Here is a 21509-nt window from a genome sequence, read left to right on the forward strand (position 1 = left end):
TGCTCAAAATCATTCTGCTACTAAATAGCAGAGCAGAGATTCAAACCCAGACAGTCTAGCTGCAGAGTCCTGGCTCTTAGCTCTCTCCTGCCCATCCTGGAAATAGTTTGCAAAACCCTGGGACTCAGGAGAGACACTGTAAGGTAATAGAGGAGGCTGAGAGTTCTAGAGTAAAGCCTTGAATCTCAACTGAGCGGACCCCCCGAGGTCAGCCCCTATCACTCAGGGACGGAAGTCCCCTTCAATGCCTGGTGACTGGCAATGGCCATCCCACTGACCCTCCTCCACGCCCCAGATTGGGGAAGGAAATGGAGTGCCCAGGTTCCACCCTACTGGGTCTGCCATGTACTCTAGATGCTTGTTGTGTGGATTAAATCTGATGCTGATGTAAGCGAGGCCCAGGCCCAGCCCACGGACGTCCTCCCCGACACACAAGCGCTCTGCCTCTGGGGCAAGAACGTGGCCCCAGTCTAAAGGCAGGCCTGTTGCACCAAGTACCTGACATCACTCTGGTTTTTCAGGATCCTTTCCACAGGGCCCCTCTCGGCTGTCTCCCCTGCTCCCTCCTCAGAATTCACATGGCCCCCCCTCAGCCTCGGTCTACCCTGGGTGCCTGAAACAGAAGGGCCCAAGGACCAGGACCAGCTTAGACCGAGGGTGAAATTTCCACTGCTCCAAAAGCCACTGCCCTTTGCTGCCTCTGGGCTGTTGTTCATGCTGTCAGCACAGAAGGCGGGCCAGCTCTGCCCAGCTCTGCGCGGGAGGAGGAAAGGGAGCCAAGCCTGGGTCTCCTTGAGCCTCCACCCAAAGGCTTCCCTATTCCCCGAATGCTGCAAAGAGGCAAGCAGACACCAGTTTAAATGTAAATTTTTTCCACTTTTGCCAGAGAAAGTGAGGAAACGGAGATAAAAAACAAAACAATACAGTAATCCCCCCAACCCACACTTTGTTTTTAAACAAATAGGCCAGGTCCTGCCAGGCCTTCTTACCCACTAAATGCCCCCCCCATCCCTGCACCCCTACTGGCCCTGGAGCCTCGGGGGCATGGGAAGCTGTCCTCCAGCTCAGGCAGGGGAGTCGCGGCACTAGTGCCAGAGCACCACCTTCCTGGCCTGGTCCACGCTCACCACGTGGCTCCCAGAGTAGCACCAGGCCACGGCATTGACGGCAGCGCTGAGGAGAGGGAGAGGCAGGCTTCAGGGGGTGTCCACAGCCGGGCTCTACCCCTCATTACTGGACCTGGGCATTTTGAAGCCCTCTCTGAGCCCATCTGTTCACCTGTAAAGTCGGCTCAGAGGGCTATAGTGAGAGCAGACCCAAGTGCACATGGGAAGACACCTTGTGAACTGTGAAGGGCTCAGGTGGGGGGACAGGGAATGGAAGGTACGGGACAAGGGCTGGGGGTTCCAGGATGCCCAGCATGTCAGGACCTGGAATCAGCTTAGCAGGACTGGGGCAGGGCCGGGGGTGGGGTACTGGGGCTGGGGTGGGCAGGTGGGTGGGCAGTGGCCGTGCTCACCAATGGGGTCCCCGAAGGCTGCTCTCCAGTTTCCCAGTGTCTACATCCCAGATGTAAAGGGCTCCATCCCAGGAACCTGCCAGTGCGTAGCTTCTGTCTGGGCTGCAGGGGCCACAGCACAGCAAGAGAGAGGAGATTAGAGGTAAGGACACAGACACAGATTGGACATACTCAGGCATGGGTGCTGTGCTCTCATGGACACACCTGAACACAGCTTTGGTCCAGTCAGAACTGCACCTGAAGCCATCAGCCCTGAAAACAGACAGGGTCAGGTCAGAATGGAGGTGGCTCAGCCAGGAACTTAAGGAGCTTCCTCTCTCTGTCAAGGGCTTGGCCACCTAACCAGGCCCTGGTCCAGAGGGGCCTCCAGGGAGGGCCCCCTGCTGACAGGCCTTTTACAGGGGACAAGGCCCAACTGCCACAGCCAAAGCCACAGGATTAGTGGTCACAAGGCAGGTACCTGAACACCTGGCGGATATTGCTGACACGCAGGTCGATGACCTTGAGCGTGTCGTCTCGGGAACAGCTGAGCAGATGCAGCTGGTCGTGGCTGAGGCTCAGGGAGGTGACCCGGCCCTGCACAGGGATGACCTGGGTGCAGCGGGGTCCCCTGAGGAGCAGGGACAAAGACGAGGATGAGGAGCAGTCACCCTGACAAGGCTGTTCCTGACAGACTAACAAAGTCCAGAGGTGCCCCTGGTCTAAGGCCACTAAGGCCAAGGCTGACAACTCATCTCCCCCTGCAGCCAGCCCCTTCCAACGGGAACTTACTAAACCCTTGGGTCACTAAAATAAGTGCTGGGGGCGGGGGCGGGGAAGCAATGAAAGTCTGTCTTTAAATATGTGAAAGAGAGAGCAAAGGGTTTCAAAAGGCAGTCTCTGCAGATGAGTAAGAAGAAGCCTGAGGCTGGCCTGGCACTGGCTCTGGCACTGGTTCCAGCACTGGCTTTTATAAACCATTCACGGCTAATGCTGGGCTCTCAGGCTCAAAAAACAATATAACTTTTGTTCCTTTTGACTAAACAGTGGTGATTACATGGGAAAAAAGAGATTCTCCATCTTGGTTGGCAAGACCCAGGCAGGGTCCCTTGGTTGGACCGAGGGCCAATAAGAAGGAGGCACAGGTCTCCAAGGGCAGCTGAGCCTTCAAGGGGCCAAGCCCAGCACAGAGGCCACCAGAGCCTCGCTTCCCCAAGGTACCCTCAGCAGCTCTATGGCTAGAAAAAAGAAGAGAATACAGGAGCCCTGCCCCCACCTCCACCACCCACAGCCTGCGCCTATCACCTGCTGTCCCAGAACCGGATCTTCTGATCATTGTGACCACTAATGATGACATGGTCCCCACACACCACATCGTTACAGTAGGAAAGGACATTGATGGTCCTGGAACCTAGGGACCGAGGAGTAGAGCCCCCGCCTCAGAGAAGGGTTATCAGAAGCCAACCCACCGCATGTACGGAGAAGCTGAGGCCCGAAGCCCCAGAGGTAAGGCGTCCTCCCAAAACTAGAACCCAGGTCCCCCGTTTCCCAGCCCAAAGCCTGAGGTCACCTAGAAACCAGGGAAAGCATCATCCATGGGGGATAGAAGAGGGGCCTTGGGAGGTTCCATCCCAAATGCCTGTGAATCTTGGAGCCACTCCCAGAGAGCAGGCTGAGGTCCCCCATAGCCTGGCAGGGTCCCGGCGGTTGGGAAAGGGGAGGGTTGGGCCTCACAGTAGGCTCGGCCGAGGTCCCACTCCTTCACTGTCCGGTCCCGGCTCCCGGTCACCGCCTGATGCATCGTTAGCTTGAATTTGGCAGCCGTCACCTTGTCTGTGTGTCCAGATAGTGTCTCCTGCCACCATCCCAGATATGTATCAAGGGTACGGCCAAGACGCCATAACAAACTCCTCCAGGCCCAAGGCATGACCCCTGACCCCCAGGCTGCCTCCCCAGTCAGGCCTCACCTTGGACTGTGCCTCCCCAACCTTCCAAAGCTGGGCGGCCTTATTGTAAGTAGCTGCCAGTACCTGGGAGCCCTGGGGAGGTGGGAGAAGAAAGGGTAGGTCTTGAACCTGGGCCTGGCCAGAGGCAACTGCAGGCCAGAGAGCTGGGGCCAGGGCTGCCTCAGAGCTTCCCCCAGCCCAGGTCACCCAGGTAGGCAGAGGAGAATCGAGACCCAGGGAGGAGGATTGTGTAGGAGCTCTAAGATAACAGTGATGTTCCCTCAGGCCCCAAAGCCCCCACCTGCCCAGTGTGGAGACTGGGGGAGGAACATCCTATTCCCCCAGGTCCTCTCACCGAGGGGTCAAAGTCCACACTGGTGATGCTGCCGCCAGCTCCTTCAAGAGTCTGGTTGGCCTCCAGGCGCCCTGGGGGGACCAGGAGAAGGGACAAGTGAAATGAAGTCACTAATCTCACGAAACAGAGAAGCCTGGACTGAGTGGGAAGATGAATCTCTCCTAAATTAGAGGACAGAAGTGCTGGGCCTGTTCTTGGGGGAGCGGCCAGGGTTGTGGGGGGGTGTCTAGCTGGAGGCTGCACCTTCCTGAGCTGCCAGCAGAGGGCCCCGGGGGGCTGCAGGTCATCTCGCGGATGTCTGGAAAAGACCAGAGAGAAGGGACTGTCCCTAGGTCACACGGCAAGCCAGAGCCAGGCCAGCTGGAGACTCACCTCCTCCAGGAAGCCTCTGGGAGCCAGCTCTCACTCCCCAGCATACCCCCCACCACTGCAGAACACAGAGTAGATAGCTAACATTTGTCTCACAACTGAGTTCTGAGAGCTCAGTGACACTAGGTGGACCCAAGGGACCTGCTCCTCAAGGGCCTGTCCCTGTAGAACCTCATGACATGGTACCTCCACCACCCCAACAGGGACCATCTGAGTTTAGCCCTCCCCACCCTGCAGGCCTCGGCTTCAGGAAGTGGGAGGCTCTGCCCTTCTTAGGAGCAGTGAACCCAGAACTCTGGCCACTGCCCACAAGAATGTCCCAGGTGAGGACACACAAAGAGACTCAAGACCCTTCCCACCAAGGAGCAAGCTGAAGGTGAGGTCTGAAGAGAAAGGATTAGGCTGGCCTGTGGGCAGGGACCCTCACCTCCCACGACATTCCAGAGGAGGATGAGGCGGTCAGCCCCTCCGGTGGCCAGGAGGCTGCTGTTGGGGCCAAAACGAACAGCATTGACCTCGGAGAGGTGGGCATCCTGTGGGGAAAAGGGGAGGTCGGTGCCCCTGGTCCTCACCACACATGCCTCTCTGCTCACGCTCACAGCTCTCTGTCACGCATCCTTGCACACATCAGGTCTCTGTTCAAACACTGAGTTTCAAACTTAGCCCCACCAGGGCTTATCACCTCTGACTGGACCCCTGCAGCAGCCTCCCGCCATGTTCCCAATACTCCACTACCTGGCCTCCTGGTCTCCCGGCCTCCTGTCTCTCCCTCTCATTATAAAACGCCGAAGCGCTCCCACCACAAGCTATGGGAGGAAAACTCCTACTCCCAGTGAGGGGCCCATCCTTGCTTCCCCAGCCTCCTTGGACCACTCCTGCCTGGGACCTGCACTCCCATATCGTACCCCATGCACTTGGCCCAGCTCCTCCTTACCAGCACATCCTGAGCTCGGGTGGGAAGTCGGGCGGCCACGCACACAGGGATGCTCTGGTATCGCTGCTCAGGGGCTCCCCCAATTGAGTGGCCTCTCCTCTTCTTGAAACTGCAGGAGGGGGTCAGGAGGGCATTCAGCAAGGCCTTCTGACATGGGAGCCTCAAGCTCTCCTGAAGCAGCAACAACAGGAAGCAGACACGGAAGGCAGCAGAACGTGGCCAGGTGGTGCAGCAGGCGCGGTCCCCACCAGCCTCTGACCCCAGGGGTCAATGTGGTGACAGTAGGGGCACCAAGACAGGCACAGAGGCAGGGCAGGGTTGGTGGATGCAGAGAAACCTCGGAGCAGGGTTTCAGTCCTGGCCTGGCCACTGCTTGGCACTGCGACCCTGAACAAATCCCTGACATTTCTGAGCCTCCATTTCCCAAATGAGTAGTAGCTCCTTTCTGGCCTTAGGCTGGAGCTCTTGGTCCCCTGTGACGACCCAGGATGAGGGACAGAGCCTGAAAGATAGCCAGGCAGGGGCTGGGAATGAGGCCATGCACCCAGCTCCTGCCTCTAGGACTCAGCAGAGACTCACACACAGAGTGCTGGGCAACGTACGGAAGGACACACTGAGACACATACACAGCCCAAGCCTGGGCTCCAGGAGCCTGACACACGCATCCAAGGGGCCCAACACCTTCACACACATGTCGGTGCACACACACACTTACTCCAGAAGCCCCTTCACCACATCCACACAGCGGGACAACGTCAGGGAGGTGGCGGAGGCAGACCTGGGGCAGAATCGAGAGAGATGTGCTAAGGGACTGGCCGGTGGGTGTGCAGACAGTAGTCATTCATCCCTACACTCTTGAGCCAGGACAAGAACTTTGCTCCTCCAAGGCCAGGAGAGCACGATGACCCAGAGGAGTCCCAGGAAGGTGGAGGAAGGGAGGGATTTGGAATGAAGTCTCCCAGTTTCACCATGATGGTTAAGACCTGCCTCACCACCCAAGTGCCCCCCAACAAAATTTCATGGGAGGCTGAGCTGGGGCCTATGGATGGGGGTGAAGGTGCCCCCAGGCTGAGAAAGCACAAGGCTGGGAGCAGGGGGCTGAGAAACCTAGATCCCAAAAATACCCAGGAGAGCATGTGTCCTGAGGTGACCTGGCCCGCCAGGGCTAAGGCTTTGGGGACTGCATCTCATGCCCCTCCCCAGGGTTCTTTCACTACCCTGAGGCCTGGACACCAGCGACCTGCAAGAGAGGGCTGGAGGGGCTTCCCTGGTGGCGCAGTGGTTAAGAATCCGCCTGCTAATGCAGGGGACACGGGTTCAAGCCCTAGTCTGGGAAGACCCCACGTGCTGTGGAGCAACTAAGCCTCTGCGCCACAACTACTGAGCCTGCGCTCTAGAGCTCACGAGCCACAACTACAGAGCCCATGTACCACAACTACTGAAGCCCATGCGCCTGGAGCCCGTGCTCCGCAACGAGAAGCCGCCGCAATGAGAAGCCCGCGCACCGCAACGAAGAGTAGTCCCCACTCGCCGCAACTAGAGAAAACCCGCGCGCAGCAACGAAGACCCAATGCGGCCAAAAATAAATAAATATTTTAAAAAATTCTTTAAATAATAAATAAATAAATAAGAAAGGGCTGGAGAAGAGCTTACAGGCTGGGGAATGGGGGGAAAGCAGTCTCAACGCCAGGCAAATCAAGACAGATGGGGGAAACTGGGGGTGAGGGGCATCCAAGGACTGAAGCCCCTATCAGGTCCCACCCATATGAGCTCACATCTACACATGCTTCACAGGCATTCAGGTACGCTTACCTAAGCTTGTACACACATATGCTCTGATGTCCCTGTGTATGCACACATGCCTGTGACAGCTGAACCCTGGACCTTGCCAACAGGTTCCCTCCTGGTCACACCCTTTCACCAGCCTGACATCCCACCCCCAGAGCTCTGGTCCTGGGAAGGAGGAAAAAGGGGGTGAGGACAGAGGTTGGGGTCCCGGAGGTGGCACTGACCCCAAGTGGCTCCAGGCACTGGAGGTCAGATCTGTCCTGGGGTTCAAGCTGTACCCCAGTCTCTTCTTAAGCCCCCTCTCAACCCAAGAGCTGGCCCAAGGTCCTAGAGGAAGACTCTGGGATGGGACCCAGCTCAGAGCTGTGGGACAGTGCTCACCTGAAGGGCCTCTTCCATTTCTCACCAGCCTCACTCTCCAGGAACGCTGGCTCAGCTGCCAGAGCCAGAGTGTCTGCTTCCTCTCTGATCCCATCGCCTAATGTGTCTGGGCTCCTGGGGAAGAGAATTAAGCTCAGAATGGCTAAGGGACCAGGCCAGACCCTCCGCACCACGGTGAGGATGTGCAGACCCAGAGATGAGGGTGTCCCTGTGGACGCACGTGTGGCGGGCGCAGGTGCTGGCTCCTACGACCACACGTGTCTGCACGTGTCCTGGGCTCGTTCTGCCTGGGGGCCTCGGCACCGCGGCTGTGCACACTTGCGGTCAGGTGCACCGGTGGCCGCAGGCCGGTGGGGGCGGGGTAGAACCGTAGCGGCCCCGGGACAGGGCACTGCAGAGGTCGCGGGGCAGAGCCCGCGGCGGAGCCTCGGCAGGCAGGTCTCGGCGCATCCTCATTCTTACTCGCTTATGCTCACTGTCCGCTTGGCTGCCTTCTTCAGCTCCTGGGACACCCGCGCCTGCTTGGCCCTGGGACAGAAAAGCCTCCTGAGAGTCGGGTCGCTCCGGTGCCCGGAAGACGGGCCCGGGCCCCTCCCCCACAGGACACACCACCGCTCACGTCCCCGAAGGGCGGGCCCAGCACTCTCACCTCTCGCGGCGCTCGTTGCGCAGGTTGCGCTCGGCTGCGGCGCGCGCCTTGCGCCGCACCAGCCGATCCAGCAGGTCGCGTGCCTCCTCCTCGAGCCTGCGCAGAGCCGCCTCCTGGTGCCCGACGTGCACGCGCAGCGCCTCATAGGCCGCTCGCTGTGCCGCGTTCAGCGCGCGGCGCGCATCCACCTGTCCCGCCTCCTTCTCCCGCGCCTCCTGCAGCTGCGCCACGCGGGCCTCCAGAGCTGCCAGCCTGGAGAACGGGGAGAACCTCCGTCACCGCCCTGGGGGAACTGGTCTCGGAGCTGGGACAAACTTGCCCCTGGCCGGCGGCTAAGCCACGTCTCCGACCAAGCCTTCGGAGTCCTGCAGTTCCTGGCCTCTGCGACCAGCCACAGGCCTGGGGGGCGTTTGAGGACGTGCGGAAAGCTGTCGGGCCCTTCTGGAGACCCGCGGGGTGACCCTGTCCCCTCCCCCTGGCAGTGATGGCCCCGAGCCTCCCCAAGGTGCGCGGGGGGGACCCCTTTCGCACCGCCCGCGCCTCACCTGCTTTGCCGCTCCTCCAGCTGTGACTCCAGGGTGCCCAGGGCCGAGCTCTTCTCCACCACCTGGTAGGCCATCTGCAGCGGCGGAGGGGCCGGACAGGTAGGCATGGGTGCCTCTGGGCAGGGTCTCCAGCTCCTCCCTGGCCGAGAGGCTGGTAGGACGGGGTCTGCCTCTCTCACCCGCCCCCTAGCTCAAGAGAAAGTTGAGGCGCAGACAGGCACCAGACACAGGAATGCACTGCTGTTTCAGGGATCAACGGAAGGGCCTTAGGCTCTGAAGCCTAACACCCGAGTTTCAATTCTGGCAGCGCCACTTATATTCTCTGTGACCCGGGGTAGTCATTTAACCGCTCTAAACCAGCTGTTTCTTCACCTGTCCAGTGGGAATGGTTGTGCTTACCTCATTGGGTAACACAGAATTACTATAAGGAACAGTATCTCAAATAATGATGATGGTTCTATAGCACTTAAGTGTGCTAGGTCTTACTCCGAGCACTCTACAGTATTAACTCTTTTAATCTGGTAGGAACTGCCATTCTCTCCCATTTTACACATGAGGACACTGACACAGAGAGGTTCAGTGTCTTGCCCAAAGTCACACAGCTAAGTGGCAGAACTGAGATCTGAACCCAGGCCACCTAACATGCTCCAAGTAAAGCGCTGGTGTATAGGAAGGGTTCAAGGGATGTGTGTTCTTCTCCCCACCTCTCCAAGCCCTGGCCTACCCAAGTGTAGATCACAGAGAGCAAGAAGGAGCTCTGAGCAGAGGCACACAGGCTAACAGGAATGGACTGTGGGAGCACCAGGCCCAGAATGAATACCAGAGCTGCCCCCAGCCCCCAAGTGGGGGTGACCGTCATCTCGTCTGTCCCCCGCCCCACTGAACAGTCCTTCATCCGAGAGCCAAGAGCTGGGGAAACCACAGAGCTGAGGGGTCAGTGGGAGAGACAGATGCTAAGCAAAGCAGTTCCCACCACTGTGGCAAGAGGAATATGAAATAACCAAGGCTGGGGGCTCTTGCTGCTGACCTGTCCCTGTGTTCTTTCTCACATGGGCCTGGTGAGAGATGGGCTGAGGAGCAAGGTTGGTGTCCACCTGCACTGACTCCTGGTGTGAGTGGGCCGGGGTTAGGGACCCTGCACATTCAGGGTCCATAGCTGGCCCAGTTTATAACATTTATAATTCCTTCCACCATTAAACAATCTGATCATCACTTCCACCTCCTCACCTGTCATATACTTTCACTGATGTTTTGGCATTCAGTATTTTTTTGATGCTTTTCAAAATCCAAATAATAGAGATGGAAAACAGATTAGTGGTTAGGAGTTAGGGATGATTGGAGGAGAGGGGCGAGTTGTGACTAAAACAGGGTAGCAAGAGGGAGATCTTTGTGGTGATTAAATAGTGCTGTATCCTGATGGGCATGCAAATCTACACAGGTGACAAAATGACAAAGAACTATATACACTTCATACCAATATCAATTTCCTGGTTGTGTGTACTATAGTTACATAAGATGTAACCAATGGGGGATATTGGGTAAAGGGTGCACAGGACCTCTCTGTACTGTCTTTGCAACTTCCTGTGGATCTATAATTATTTCAGTAAAAAGTTAAAACAACAATAATACATGCTTGTTGTGATATGTGAAGCAGTACTAAGAATTAAAGAAAAAGCCCCTCCCCATCCCTTGGCATATCCAATGGGAACTGACTGGTTTGTGTCTGAGGACATGATGAGGAGGGAATGCTGAGGGCGAGGGGTGCGTGGAAGTATCCCAGACAAAAGGAACCATGAGCTCAGGGACAAGAGGGTGGCAGGATATGCAACACTGAGGCCGGAGGACTCAACTTGGGAGCCAGGCTAAGGAGCTTTGGAAAATATGTACCAAACTGATCATGGGGAGAGGTGGTGAAAGGGGCTTCTATTTTTTTACTCTGTGGGCTTCTGTTCTCTTGAAATGTTCACAACAAGCATGTATTTGTATATTACTTGTCTTTCTTTTAATGGAGATCATTTTTATTATTAAAATATATCACTCTGGGCTTCCCTGGTGGCGCAGTGGTTGAGAGTCTGCCTGCCGATGCAGGGGACACAGGTTCGTGCCCCGGTCCGGGAAGATCCCACAGGCCGCGGAGTGGCTAGGCCCGTGAGCCATGGCCGCTGAGCCTGCGCGTCCGGAGCCTGTGCTCCGCAACGGGAGAGGCCACAACAGTGAGAGGCCCGCGTACCACACACACACACACACACACACAAAATATATATATATATGTATCACTCTGAGTGCAGAATGGAGAATGGATGGGGGTGCCAAAAGAGGAGTGGTCCAGCGAAGAATGAGAGTAACTTGGACCAGGCAGACAGGACACAAAAAATGGAAGTTGATGGATTTGGAGGCAGGATCCATGAGCTGGTGACTAGCTCAGGATGGAGGGCTGCTAGGGGTTAGAGGTGTCCCTAGGTTTCCAGCCTGGTGACTACCAATGGAGGGGGGTATGATCTATCTCATTTATCACCTAGTCTACAAATATTCATTAGCATGGACTGTGGAGACAGGCCCCAGGGATACAATGGAGGCAAACCAAAGGCATCCCAGTTCCCGGGGTTCTCACAGCCCAGAAAGGGGGCTCAGATTTTGAGAATCACCTCTGAAATGTAGAGTTGCAACTACAACAGGGGCTCTGAGGGAGAGGCTACCACTAGGTTCATAGCCCCAAATACACATTAGTTGAGCAAGGGACTTGGCATGCAGTAACTAGGTAGGTGTTTACTGGCCCATCAGCCTCCTCCAGTGGACTGGAAGCTCCATGGGGCCAGGGCTTATTTACTGCTACATTGCCTGCCTATGCCTTGGATATAGTGATTGTCAATAAATATTTGTTGAAAGCATGAATGGAGATCACAGAAAGGGGATTTGTGCGGGAGAGAGTTCAAATACTGGCTCCAGCTCTCTAAGCCTTCGTTTCCTCTGAAATATAAAGCTGTGGAGGATTAGCTGAAGTAACGCTTAGCCCAGCGTTCTCAACGTGGTGTTGGCCATATAATCACAGGGGCGATGGTGAGTCTGATTTTAGATGTGAAGTCCAAAAAGCAGCTGAGCAAGAGAGTCTGGAGCTCATAAGCGAAGGCTGAGCTAGAGATGGGTCTGGGAGTTAGCAAACGAAAGTCCTTGGGAGTCAATTAACCCACCCAAGCTCCAAAGAACACCCACATCTGAAGGGAGGGAAATAAAAAGGAGGGAAAGTAGCCAGAGAAGGAAGTTCAGAAGCAACAGCTACAGAAGTGAGAGGAAAACCAGGAGAGTGTGGTGAAACAGAAGCCAAGAGACACCATGGGGCAGGGGCAGGGGAAGCAGTGTCAGGTGGAGCTAGCACACCCTGCCATGGAGGTGGACCACCTTACTTCTGGTGTGCGAATGTGTACTGAGTGTCACCTGGTACTGGGCCCTGAGGTGTGCAGGGCAAGTGGTGAGCAGAGCAGGCTAGACCATCCAGAAGGGGGAACAGAGGCTGCCTGTTTCCTGCACCCCTCACACTCCTCCCTGAGCTCTCACTGCACTTCCTCCAGCTGCTGTTGGAGCCCACTTCATCCCGGGCTGCCAGGGCCAAGCTAGAGAGCACTCTGACCCCTGTCTGGCCTCAAGGCACTGGACTTTGGAATCTCCCTCACTTGCTGGCTCCCTTGGATGACATGTCCCAGCCCCAAAGTCCTGGATCCTGGGCCCACCCCATTCTCTCTCAGACCCCTGCCCAGCCTACCTCTCCACACACCAACCGGAGCCCCTCCTCCTCCTCTTGCCACTTCACCCTCAGAGCTGCTGGTGATGGGACTCTGTCTGAGTCAGGCCCTGACTCCTCCTCCCTGTCAACCAATCAGAGAGTGGTGTTCATTGTCCCTCCATTCACCCAGAAGATACACACGAACAGTTTGAAACCAGAGCCATGAACTTTCTCCTGAGGAAGGTGGGAGCCAGAAAGTCAGTAGAGGAAAGAGCAAGTCTCCAGAAACTAGAGCTGCCCGTGAACCTCTGCTCTTGGATTCCCCCAGGCCTTGAGTTCCCAGGCCAGGACCCCCCTCAAGAAGTACCTCCCAACTCTGAGCCCCAACCCATTCCTGGTTCTCATCTTCGCTCCCTCTTTGGAATAGGTGGCATCGTGCCCTTTCTGTAGGCATCAGGTGAGGAGCAAACAGAAAAAGACAGAGGTGTGGGCGTGGGAGGACAAATGCAGAGAGACGGACATTCTGAGCAGCTGGCCCGGGGGAAGGCTCGAGAGCCAGCCTCCCCCTCCCCTGGGCAGCAGCCAAGGGCCAATGAGGTGCTGGGGAGAGAATGAACCCCACATAGGCGGTGGGAGCAGGGCCCAGGCACAGGAAGCCCATTGTGACCACAAACACAAACACTCACCAGGCGCTCTGGTGGAGAGCCCGAGTGACATCGGTGGGCTCTGGCTGCAGTTTCTCTGAGAACTGGGCCAGCAGCTCCGCTTTCTCTAAGAGACGATTATCTGCGGGTGCAAAAAGGTGAGCCTGGAGCACAGACAGACACTTTCCAGCAGACTCTAGGCATACAAGTTACCTCTCTGGCTGGGAGGGCTGCAGGAGCCGAGGGATGCAGAAGGGGGAGCTACTGGCAGGCTGGGCTCTGCCCTTGCCTGAGGGGTGTCTGTGCAGCTCCATCAGGACCTCCAGCCCTTGCACACCCTCTAAGAGCATAGCCCCCAGGCCCTCCCAGGAGAAGGCTTGCTCTCCCAGGGACGGAGAAGGACGACCACTGCAGGGGAAGGAGATGGCTGGGTACTGCCTGCTGAGGTTCTCAAGGGAAGGAAGGGGCCAGGGGTTGATCCCCAGGGCGGGGCCTATCCCCAGATAGCGATGAAACAAACTGAGCTCCACTAGCCTGTGGCCTTTGGCAAGATACTTCCCTTCCAGAGGCTCTTTCTGGGCTAAAAAACAACCCTGACTTCCCCAGCGTTGGTGTAAGGCTCCCCCCAGGCCAGAACAGAAAGTCCTTGAGTTTGGTAGTTTCTACTACAGACCCTGGAATACAGCCTCTCCACCCCCACCCACGGTCACTTCCTTTTTTTTCACCAGGCCCAGGTAGGGTAGAGATGGTAAGCCCAGGCCTAACTCCTCAGCTCCTTTCCCTCTTCCGGTCCCCTACCAGTCCCCTAGGTCACCTAGGTTGGTCACCTAGGTTGCTGGCCTTGTTCTCATACAAAACCCCACCCCAACCCTCAGGGCATTGCTCTGCCCCACCCTCACCCCCAGCAAGTCTAAAGAAGATGCCATTTTGTCCAGTTTATGAGTGAGAAATAGGAGGCTTAGGGGTATGACCTGCCCAAGACCACAGAGAAGACTGGACTTCCAGTGTCTCTGAGTTCAGCCCTCCAGGATCACTCCAGTCCCACAGATTTGCAGCTCCCAGGGGATGGGGGTGACTCCCTCAAATTGGACTGTTCCATTGTCCATCAGAGCAGTGGAGAAGTGAGGCTGCCTAGAGGCTGGGGGCTGGCCTCATATACCTGAACGGAGAGGACCTGCAGCCCAGAAGGCTGCAAAGAAACCTCCCAGGACAAGAGCAACAAATTCAGTTGTGGAGCTAGGGGGAGATGGTTAAGCAGCAGCCAAGATTAGGACCAGTGATGGAGCTGGAGGGACTGTGATTAGACTTTTAACCCCAGACATACAATCTCAGATGACCAGAGGTGCTACACACAGGTGCACACCTGTTCATCCTGGCTTGAACTGCCATACCCCTTCCTGACCAGCTCCACAGAAACACTCTGAGAATCTGACCTCCCCAGGCTCAGCCACCTCCCTCCGCAGCCTGGATCCCCCTGCTTCTCCCTCAGGCTGGGGTTGGTTGGGCACAGAGATGCTCCAAAAACCTGAGCCAGGATCACCTATCAGTGGCAGAGCCTCAGACTCTGAACTGCCTCCCTAGAGATTCAGAGTTTAAAGGTAGCTGCTCTGGACAGCCTCGAGATCTTTCACTGTGCTTATGGGGACCAAATGGACTGACCAGGCTCTACCCCGGGGACGGCCCAAGAAGGGTAAGTCTAAAAGACCCTAAAAATCCAACATTCGCTTATGAACCCGTGCATAGGAAGCCCAGCCGGTGGAAGGCAGAGCCAGGCCCAGAGGGGCGAGGAACAGCAGGAGCACTAGGAGGGAGCTCCGTCCAAGAGGGGGCTGAACAGAGCCTGGACGGGAAAGGGCAGGAACGCTGGCTAGTCGGAGATAGCGCGTAAGAGACAGCGAGTCCAGCAGGCCCCAGGCTTCGGAGGCGAAAAGGCGTCGGGGCACTTGGGTCACAGCCGGAGGGGCCAGACAAATCCTTCCCCGCGCCTGAGCCCTATCCCCTCGACGGCCCCAGGACGCACTGCACTCACAGGCCGGCACCAGCTCCAGGAAGAGGGCCTTTTGCGTTCGGTCTCGCTGTCGAAGCTGTCGCACGATGTGGCGTTTCCAGCGGGCGGCGGGGACGCCGGGGTCGCTGGGCCCCGCCATGGCCGCCCTCTCCAGCCTACACCGCGCGCTCCCCCCGCCCAAGGAGGCGCGTCCGGGCAGGGGCGGGGCTCCAAGGGGACTCCGCGACGTCAGGGGGCGGGCAGCGGCGGGGAATCCCCGGATTGTACTAAGAGTGGTCTTGGGGGGGAGAACGGAACGAAAATGTGGGGGGAACCGCCCCAGGCTCTAGACCACCCGGATCCCACAAAAACTCTCACATGAGTGGGGTCTCCTATTGCTTTCGGGGCAGAAAGCGAGGAGCGATATCGGAGCCTCGGTGGCGGCTTCCCCCTCGCCTGTTGGCGCGCTCCGCAGGCGGGGCCTCCGGGGCCTGTGTTCCTTAACCCCACCGCGCCTGGACTGAAGTCGACAGTAACAGACACTCTGGACCAGGCGGCTCTCTAAACCGGGGACCTGGAGACCCCCTCACACCAGGACCCTGCCCTCGAGGCCCTCAAGATCCGTGAGGGGAGGCGACACAGACACAAGGCAGACAATGTATGACAGCGAGATAAGAAAGCACGGAAGAGGAAGGGACTGAAGGGAGGAGGCCCTGCTTTGCGGAGGTGATGGCACTGAGTTGGGTCGTAAGGGAGGCAATAGGCATTGGCCAGGAGGAGAGAGAAACGGATTCCAGGCAGCTGGAAGAACAAATGCAGCAGATTCGAGCCTGGAAGGACGGGAGGCAGAACTGCCCTTGTGGGGAGCAAGGTTTTAGGGTCCAGTTCGTGGCAGAAAATTTAGGACCTTGAGAGTAAAGGAGTGCAGCTGATTTCATCCAGCAAACCCCTGGCCTAGAGGGGGAGAAAAGGCTTGCCTGAGATTGCACAGGAGTGGATGGCTGAGCTGGCCTGCAACCCAGTATCAGCAACCCTGACTCAGGGCTCCACCGATCACTCTATTTGGGCGGCCTCTGGAAGAGCAGCAGCATCTCTTACGGGTACACTTGACAGTGAATCGTGGGTTTGCAGGGAACTGTGACAAAACTGTCTCCAGCAAGACCCCTGTGCAGAGCTTTGCAGACAGGCTGGTGTGAAGAATGAAAGGAGAGATTCACTGGAGCCATACAGGCCATGGAGGTGACGGGTTTGTTGAAATGCAGATGGGGATGGGTCACTGCGGGAGTCCAGCTCCAGCGAGTCCAGGGATACCCAAGGGATGGATAGCGTCGGCGAAGGAAATAATTCTATTACACTTCTTAAAGTATCAGCATCGCATGTTTCTCTCTCTCTTTATTGTTTACAATCACAGGTTTATATATTGTAGTTGATTACATTACCAGGTACGTGACCAAACAATATTAGCACAATCAAACCTCAAAACGTTCTATAAAGATTTTTTTTTAAAAAAATATCCCCTAGTTTCTAGATGTCCCAGTAAAATATTTCCCCAAGTTCCCATTAATCACAGGTTATTTCTTAGTAATCAAGCCAAGCAGTTATAGAATTATTTTAATTGTAGAAGTTGGAGCTACTTGTTCCTATTTCTCTTCTTGCATGGGCAACCTTTTACAATGGTTCCACGAAAATATTTACAATATACCCTGCATGCCCTTTCTTGTTGTTTCCTCCAACTGAGACAGTGTTTTCTCCCTATCCTAGCAACCAATTCTGCTCTAGGCATTTGCTTTTCTATAATTAATCTTCCTTTATAATAGAACCATAAATTTCCTGTGTCATCAGAAACTCCAGTCCATGGCCATAACTCCATACTAGAGGGTGTTTTTCATAAAAACATCCCCTTAGTTCCAGGCTCTTAATTCTTTACCCATTTCCCCAGGGCTTTAGTGGGTACTTCCCATTCTGTGGTAGTTTCAGGAGGGGGAGTCCTTAGAGGAATTTTTCTTTCACGTGGAGCAACATCCCCCCAAAATTGCCCCTATATGTAAATTTATTATCATAAAACATAACAACAGAGCTGTAGTCCACCTTCCTGGCACGGCGCTGCCTTGCAGTTTCGCCTTCCGTTGCTTCATGACTTTGTCATGGTGCAATGGCTCCAGGATGGCTTCCAACATCTCCCCCTTTTTTATTTTTTAAAAGTGCAGTATGTAGCTCCACAGAAAGTTGTTTGATGCTTTTAATAATTATTCTGATGATGACTGGAAGTAAAAATATCAGAATTAGTACAACTACTGCAATGATTCCTCCATTGATGAGCATTGAGAATAAGGTTTTATGTGACACAAATGACTTAATACTTTCAAAAAAATTCTGAGCAGACTGTGCCGGAGATGTATCTAAATTTGTATTTCCTATGTCATGAATCTCTTGATGTAATTTAGTAAGGTCTAAACTAACATCCGTTTGGTTCCAAACTCCCATAATATGAGTCTGAATTTGTTCCCAAGAATGATTCATTCACTTTTAGAGGAGTAACACAAATCCATCTATATTTTTTATGACACGTCAAAGCTAATCTTACTTTGAGCGCTGTTAATTCTTGCCCTATGTGTAAAATTGCTTCTTCTAAGGCATCCACCTTTGCTTCTAACTTTCTGTCTATAACTTCCTGAGTGGCCAGAGCTAAAGATACATTTTTTGAAAGCTCATTTACATGTTGAGCTGTATGTACTTGTTGAGCTAAGGAACTTATTGAAAGAGAAAATGTGCTATTACAGCTATAAATGTAGATATTCCTAGAATTAAAGCTGCAACAAATCTCTTTGAACGTAATAAGACTTCAGTTTCATGCAAAACTTGTAAGCCATAATCATCATACCAGGCAGAGGACAATTTTACAGGCAACATAATATATGGTGGTCGTTTAAGAATCATTAAAACTCGTACATTCATAGAGGGATTTATACAACTTGTCAAAATACAATCATAGCAATGTGTCCAAAAAGTAGAATCAGAAGTATTATGATAAATATTTAGATCCACATATTTTGGGGCTACCAAGAATACATAAGGTGCTGACACACAAGCCTGCATAGAATAAATGCCCATATTTTTAGGTCTATGAAGAATAACTGGCGATGGTGCAGCAATAGCTTTCCAAAGCTGGGTCTGTGCATAATACATATTATCTTGAGCCATAGTTAGGATAGGAGGCACCCATCCTCCAGTGTGCCATCTATTAACACGCATAAAAGCAGGAATAAATGAATTATTCCAATCATAACGTGCATGATGTTATAAATAAGATCTATAATCCTTAGGTGGATCAGGATTACTCCAGTCATGCACATTTTTTGTGGTATCCTGTATGGGAATATCTATTCTTGAAGAATATATACAATAATTCCATGTAGGAAATCCTGTATTGGTATCTACAGCATCCCAGTTACTATCCAATTGGTCTTCCGGAGATTGTAATATAGATGATTGTACTCCTGTACGAATACCATAAGGAGGATTACAAGGAGGAAATTTTAAAGGATGAGAGGAAGGTTGATTATAAGTTGGATCCTCTCCGGGTGCTAGATAAATCAAAGACCAAAGAAGTCTCTTATTAGATTGACTCGAAGGAGAAGCAGTAAGCTGTCCTTTAAGAAAAACCGGTATACATCCATCCTTACGAGAGGCTACAGAATTATTAATTGATGGAAATATAAAACATATAAGATGGAACCCTGATTTTCCATGAAAAGTAAAATTATTATTTGTTTTAAATTTATTATATGGATAGGAGCTTATGGCTCCTCCCATTAACCTGGGCATAGTAGTAGATACTGGTATATCCTCATTATCCCAGGCTACAGTTTGTAAAATCGGTGGATCAGGGAGATAAATCCAATAAGAATTACCCAAAGCATTTCCCCTAGTTACCTGGCAGGCCAATATAGCAAGCATAGCAACAAAAAGATTTCCAGGTGTTAAGGTAGCTCCCTGGTCTGTTACCACTTTCTCGGCATCGTCAGCAAGTCGTTTAATCTGACCCCAAGTTGGTGGATTCGAAGTTCTCGTAGAGATGGCTTGTCTCTTTTGAGGTCTCGGGCACGGACGCAGCAGACAAAGAATTGGTCTCTCTCCGATGGTGAGGTTTTGTATCTGCTGCAGCAGCAGTTTCTATATGAGGAAATAGCTTAACCACATACTGTGAGTCTGAATATAAATTAAAAGTCTGGTTCTGCAGCTCAGCGAAAGCATGTATTATGCAATTAATTCCGCTTTTTGAGCAGAAGTTTCCTGAGTTTGAATTACCTTTGGAACATTTTTAATAAGTAAAGCAGCTTTTCCATTAGATGATCCATCTGTAAAAACTAAAGCTGCATCTTCTATTGGCTGATCAACATAGCATTTAGGAAATATAACTGGATGTGTAGCAAAAAATTGTAATAGCGGGTGTTTTGGCAAATGAAACAGAATTTGTCCAGTATAAGAACTAAGAGCTATTTGCCAATCTTCATCATTCTGTAATAAAATTTGTAGTTGATCTTTATTATAAGGGATAATTATATTAGTTACATCCTTTCCAAACAATTCCTTACTTCTTTTTCTTCCTTTAGCTATTAAAGTTGCTGTTAACATAGGATAGGAACTAACTATTTTCTTTGAAGTTGCTGGTAAATGGATCCATTCCAAAGGTCCTTCCTGCCAAAGTATACCTGTAGGTGTAACTGGAGTAGGCAAGATTAGCAAACACCATTCTTTTGTGTAATCTATTCTTTGTAAGAAGCAGTTATTTAAAGCAGATTCAATCGACTGTAAAGCCTTTTCTGCTTCAGGAGTCATATTTCTAGATGAGGTTGGATCTGAATTTCCTTGTAATATGTTAAATAAAGGCTTCAATTCTGCTGTAGTTATTTTTAAATAAGGTCTAATCCAATTAATATCTCCCAATAGTTTTTGATAGTCATTTAATGTCCGTAAATTATGTTTCCGAAGTTGTAATGGTTGATGTGTCACAGTTTGTGTATGTATTATTCTCCCTAAATAAGTCATAGGTGGTTCAGTTTGAATCTTTTCCGGAGCTATTTGGAGTCCATTTTTTTGCAATGCCTCTGTTAAATGCTGTAAGACTTCTTGTAAATATCCTCTATGTGAATGGGCCAACAATATATCATACATATGGTGTATCATATATACTTCTGGATTATTAATTCTTATTTTTGTTATAGCCTTATCCACAAATTTTTTTTTTTTTTTTTTTTTGCTGTACGCGGGCCTCTCACTGCTGTGGCCTCTCCCGTTGCGGAGCACAGGCTCCGGACACACAGGCTCCGCGGCCATGGCTCGCGGGCCCAGCCGCTCCACGGCATGTGGGATCTTCCGGGATCGGGGCACGAACCCGTGTCCCCTGCATCGGCAGGCGGACTCTCAACCACTGCGCCACCAGGGAAGCCCTATCCACAAATTTTTGACATAAGGTTGGACTGTTTTTCATTCCCTGAGGTAATACTTTGCATTGATATCTTTGATAAGGTTGTTTAAAGTTAGTAGAGGGTACACTAAAAGCAAATCTTTTTCTATCTTGAGGGTCCAAAGGAATAGTAAAAAAGCAATCTTGTAAATCTATAATAATTATATTATAATTTATTGGAACAGCAACAGGAGAGGGCAATCCAGGCTGTAAAGCTCCCATATCTTCCATAGTATTATTAATTGCCCTTAGATCTTGTAAGAGTCTCCATTTTCCTGATTTCTTCTTTATTACAAAAATTGGTGTATTCCATGGAGTGTTAGAACTTTCAATATGTCCTGCTTCTAATTGCTGTTGTACCAATTGTCTTGCTGCTGACAATTTTTCCATAGTTAACGGCCATTGTTCTACCCATACAGGAAGATCTGATTTCCAAGAAATGGGGTCAGCAGCTCGAGCAATGGCCATATTTATAAATTTGGATAAACCAAACCTTGCCTAAATGTATGTTGTTTAGTTAGTATGGGCAACATATCACCTTGTTGTTCCTTACCTAATCCCTTATTGGGATCATATCTCATATTTAACATTTGAGAAGTAACCTTTTCATCTGGGCTATATAATAGCATTCCCATTTGTGCCAATATATCTCTTCCCCAAAGGGTAAATGGCAAAGAAGGTATTATATAAGGACAAAATGTACCTGATTGACCTTCCTCATTGGTCCAATGCAATATTTGTGAACTTTTTGCTACAGATGGAGCTGTCCCCAAACCTGTAAGCTCATTATGAGTACTTTTAGTTGGCCAGGCTGGAGGCCAATCCTTACCAGCCACACAGGACACATCTGCTCCAGTATCCAATAATCCTATAATCTCTTTTCCATTAGCCGTTAGTGCTTTTGTAGGTCTAGACTGGGTAATTTCCTGTACCCAAAAAGCCATATCACTAGATCCAAAACCTCCTTCATTTCTAGGTTTATCAATTACAGATTGCCCCGTCTGATAATATGGGAGCAAAAGCAATTGAGCTATTCTTTGACCTTTAAATATTCGTTGCGTTTTTGTAGGGGGAGCCACCATAATTTGTAGTTCTCCTGTATAGTCAGAATCTGTAACACCTGGCAAAACTGTTAATCCTGCAAGAGATGATGAACTTCTTCCCAATATGAGACCCAATACACCTTCTAGCAATGGCCCTTTGATTCCAGTAGGAATTTTTATTGGAG

General features: G+C 52.2%; 1 protein-coding gene across 3 annotated transcripts; it reads right to left on the reverse strand.

Annotated features, from left to right (window-relative positions):
• Window positions 1–724: 724 nt before the first annotated feature.
• On the reverse strand, window positions 725–15002 carry ATG16L2 (autophagy related 16 like 2). Of its 3 annotated transcripts, XM_060103090.1 has the most exons (18): window positions 14857–15002; window positions 12870–12969; window positions 12223–12325; window positions 8466–8539; window positions 7921–8172; window positions 7734–7799; window positions 7272–7385; window positions 5818–5880; window positions 5103–5211; window positions 4596–4701; window positions 3800–3870; window positions 3466–3537; window positions 3233–3353; window positions 2804–2909; window positions 1980–2129; window positions 1724–1771; window positions 1520–1621; window positions 725–1173 (listed from the first exon to the last, which is right to left on the reverse strand). In XM_060103090.1, the coding sequence occupies exons 1-18, from the start codon at window positions 14972–14974 to the stop codon at window positions 1086–1088; spliced, it is 1863 nt and encodes a 620-aa protein (XP_059959073.1). In that variant the 5' UTR covers window positions 14975–15002; the 3' UTR covers window positions 725–1085. The 3 variants fall into 3 exon arrangements, with proteins under 3 accessions (XP_059959073.1, XP_059959074.1, XP_059959075.1); XM_060103091.1 differs by lacking the exon at window positions 5818–5880; XM_060103092.1 differs by lacking the exons at window positions 12223–12325; window positions 14857–15002 and having other exon boundaries at window positions 12870–12925.
• Window positions 15003–21509: the final 6507 nt, after the last annotated feature.

The sequence above is a fragment of the Mesoplodon densirostris genome, chromosome 7, assembly GCF_025265405.1.
Source record: "Mesoplodon densirostris isolate mMesDen1 chromosome 7, mMesDen1 primary haplotype, whole genome shotgun sequence".
NCBI classification, from domain to species: Eukaryota; Metazoa; Chordata; class Mammalia; order Artiodactyla; family Ziphiidae; genus Mesoplodon; species Mesoplodon densirostris.

Coding starts and splice junctions, on each gene's coding strand:
- ATG16L2 (XM_060103090.1), bottom strand. CDS start 14,974: ATGGCGGGGCCCAGCGACCCCGGCGTCCCCGCCGCCCGCTGGAAACGC. Junction 5,212..5,817: donor GTGGTGAAGGGGCTTCTGGA/GTAAGTGTGTGT, acceptor CCCCTCCTGCAG/TTTCAAGAAGAGGAGAGGCC. Junction 3,354..3,465: donor TTGGGGAGGCACAGTCCAAG/GTGAGGCCTGAC, acceptor GGATGGTGGCAG/GAGACACTATCTGGACACAC.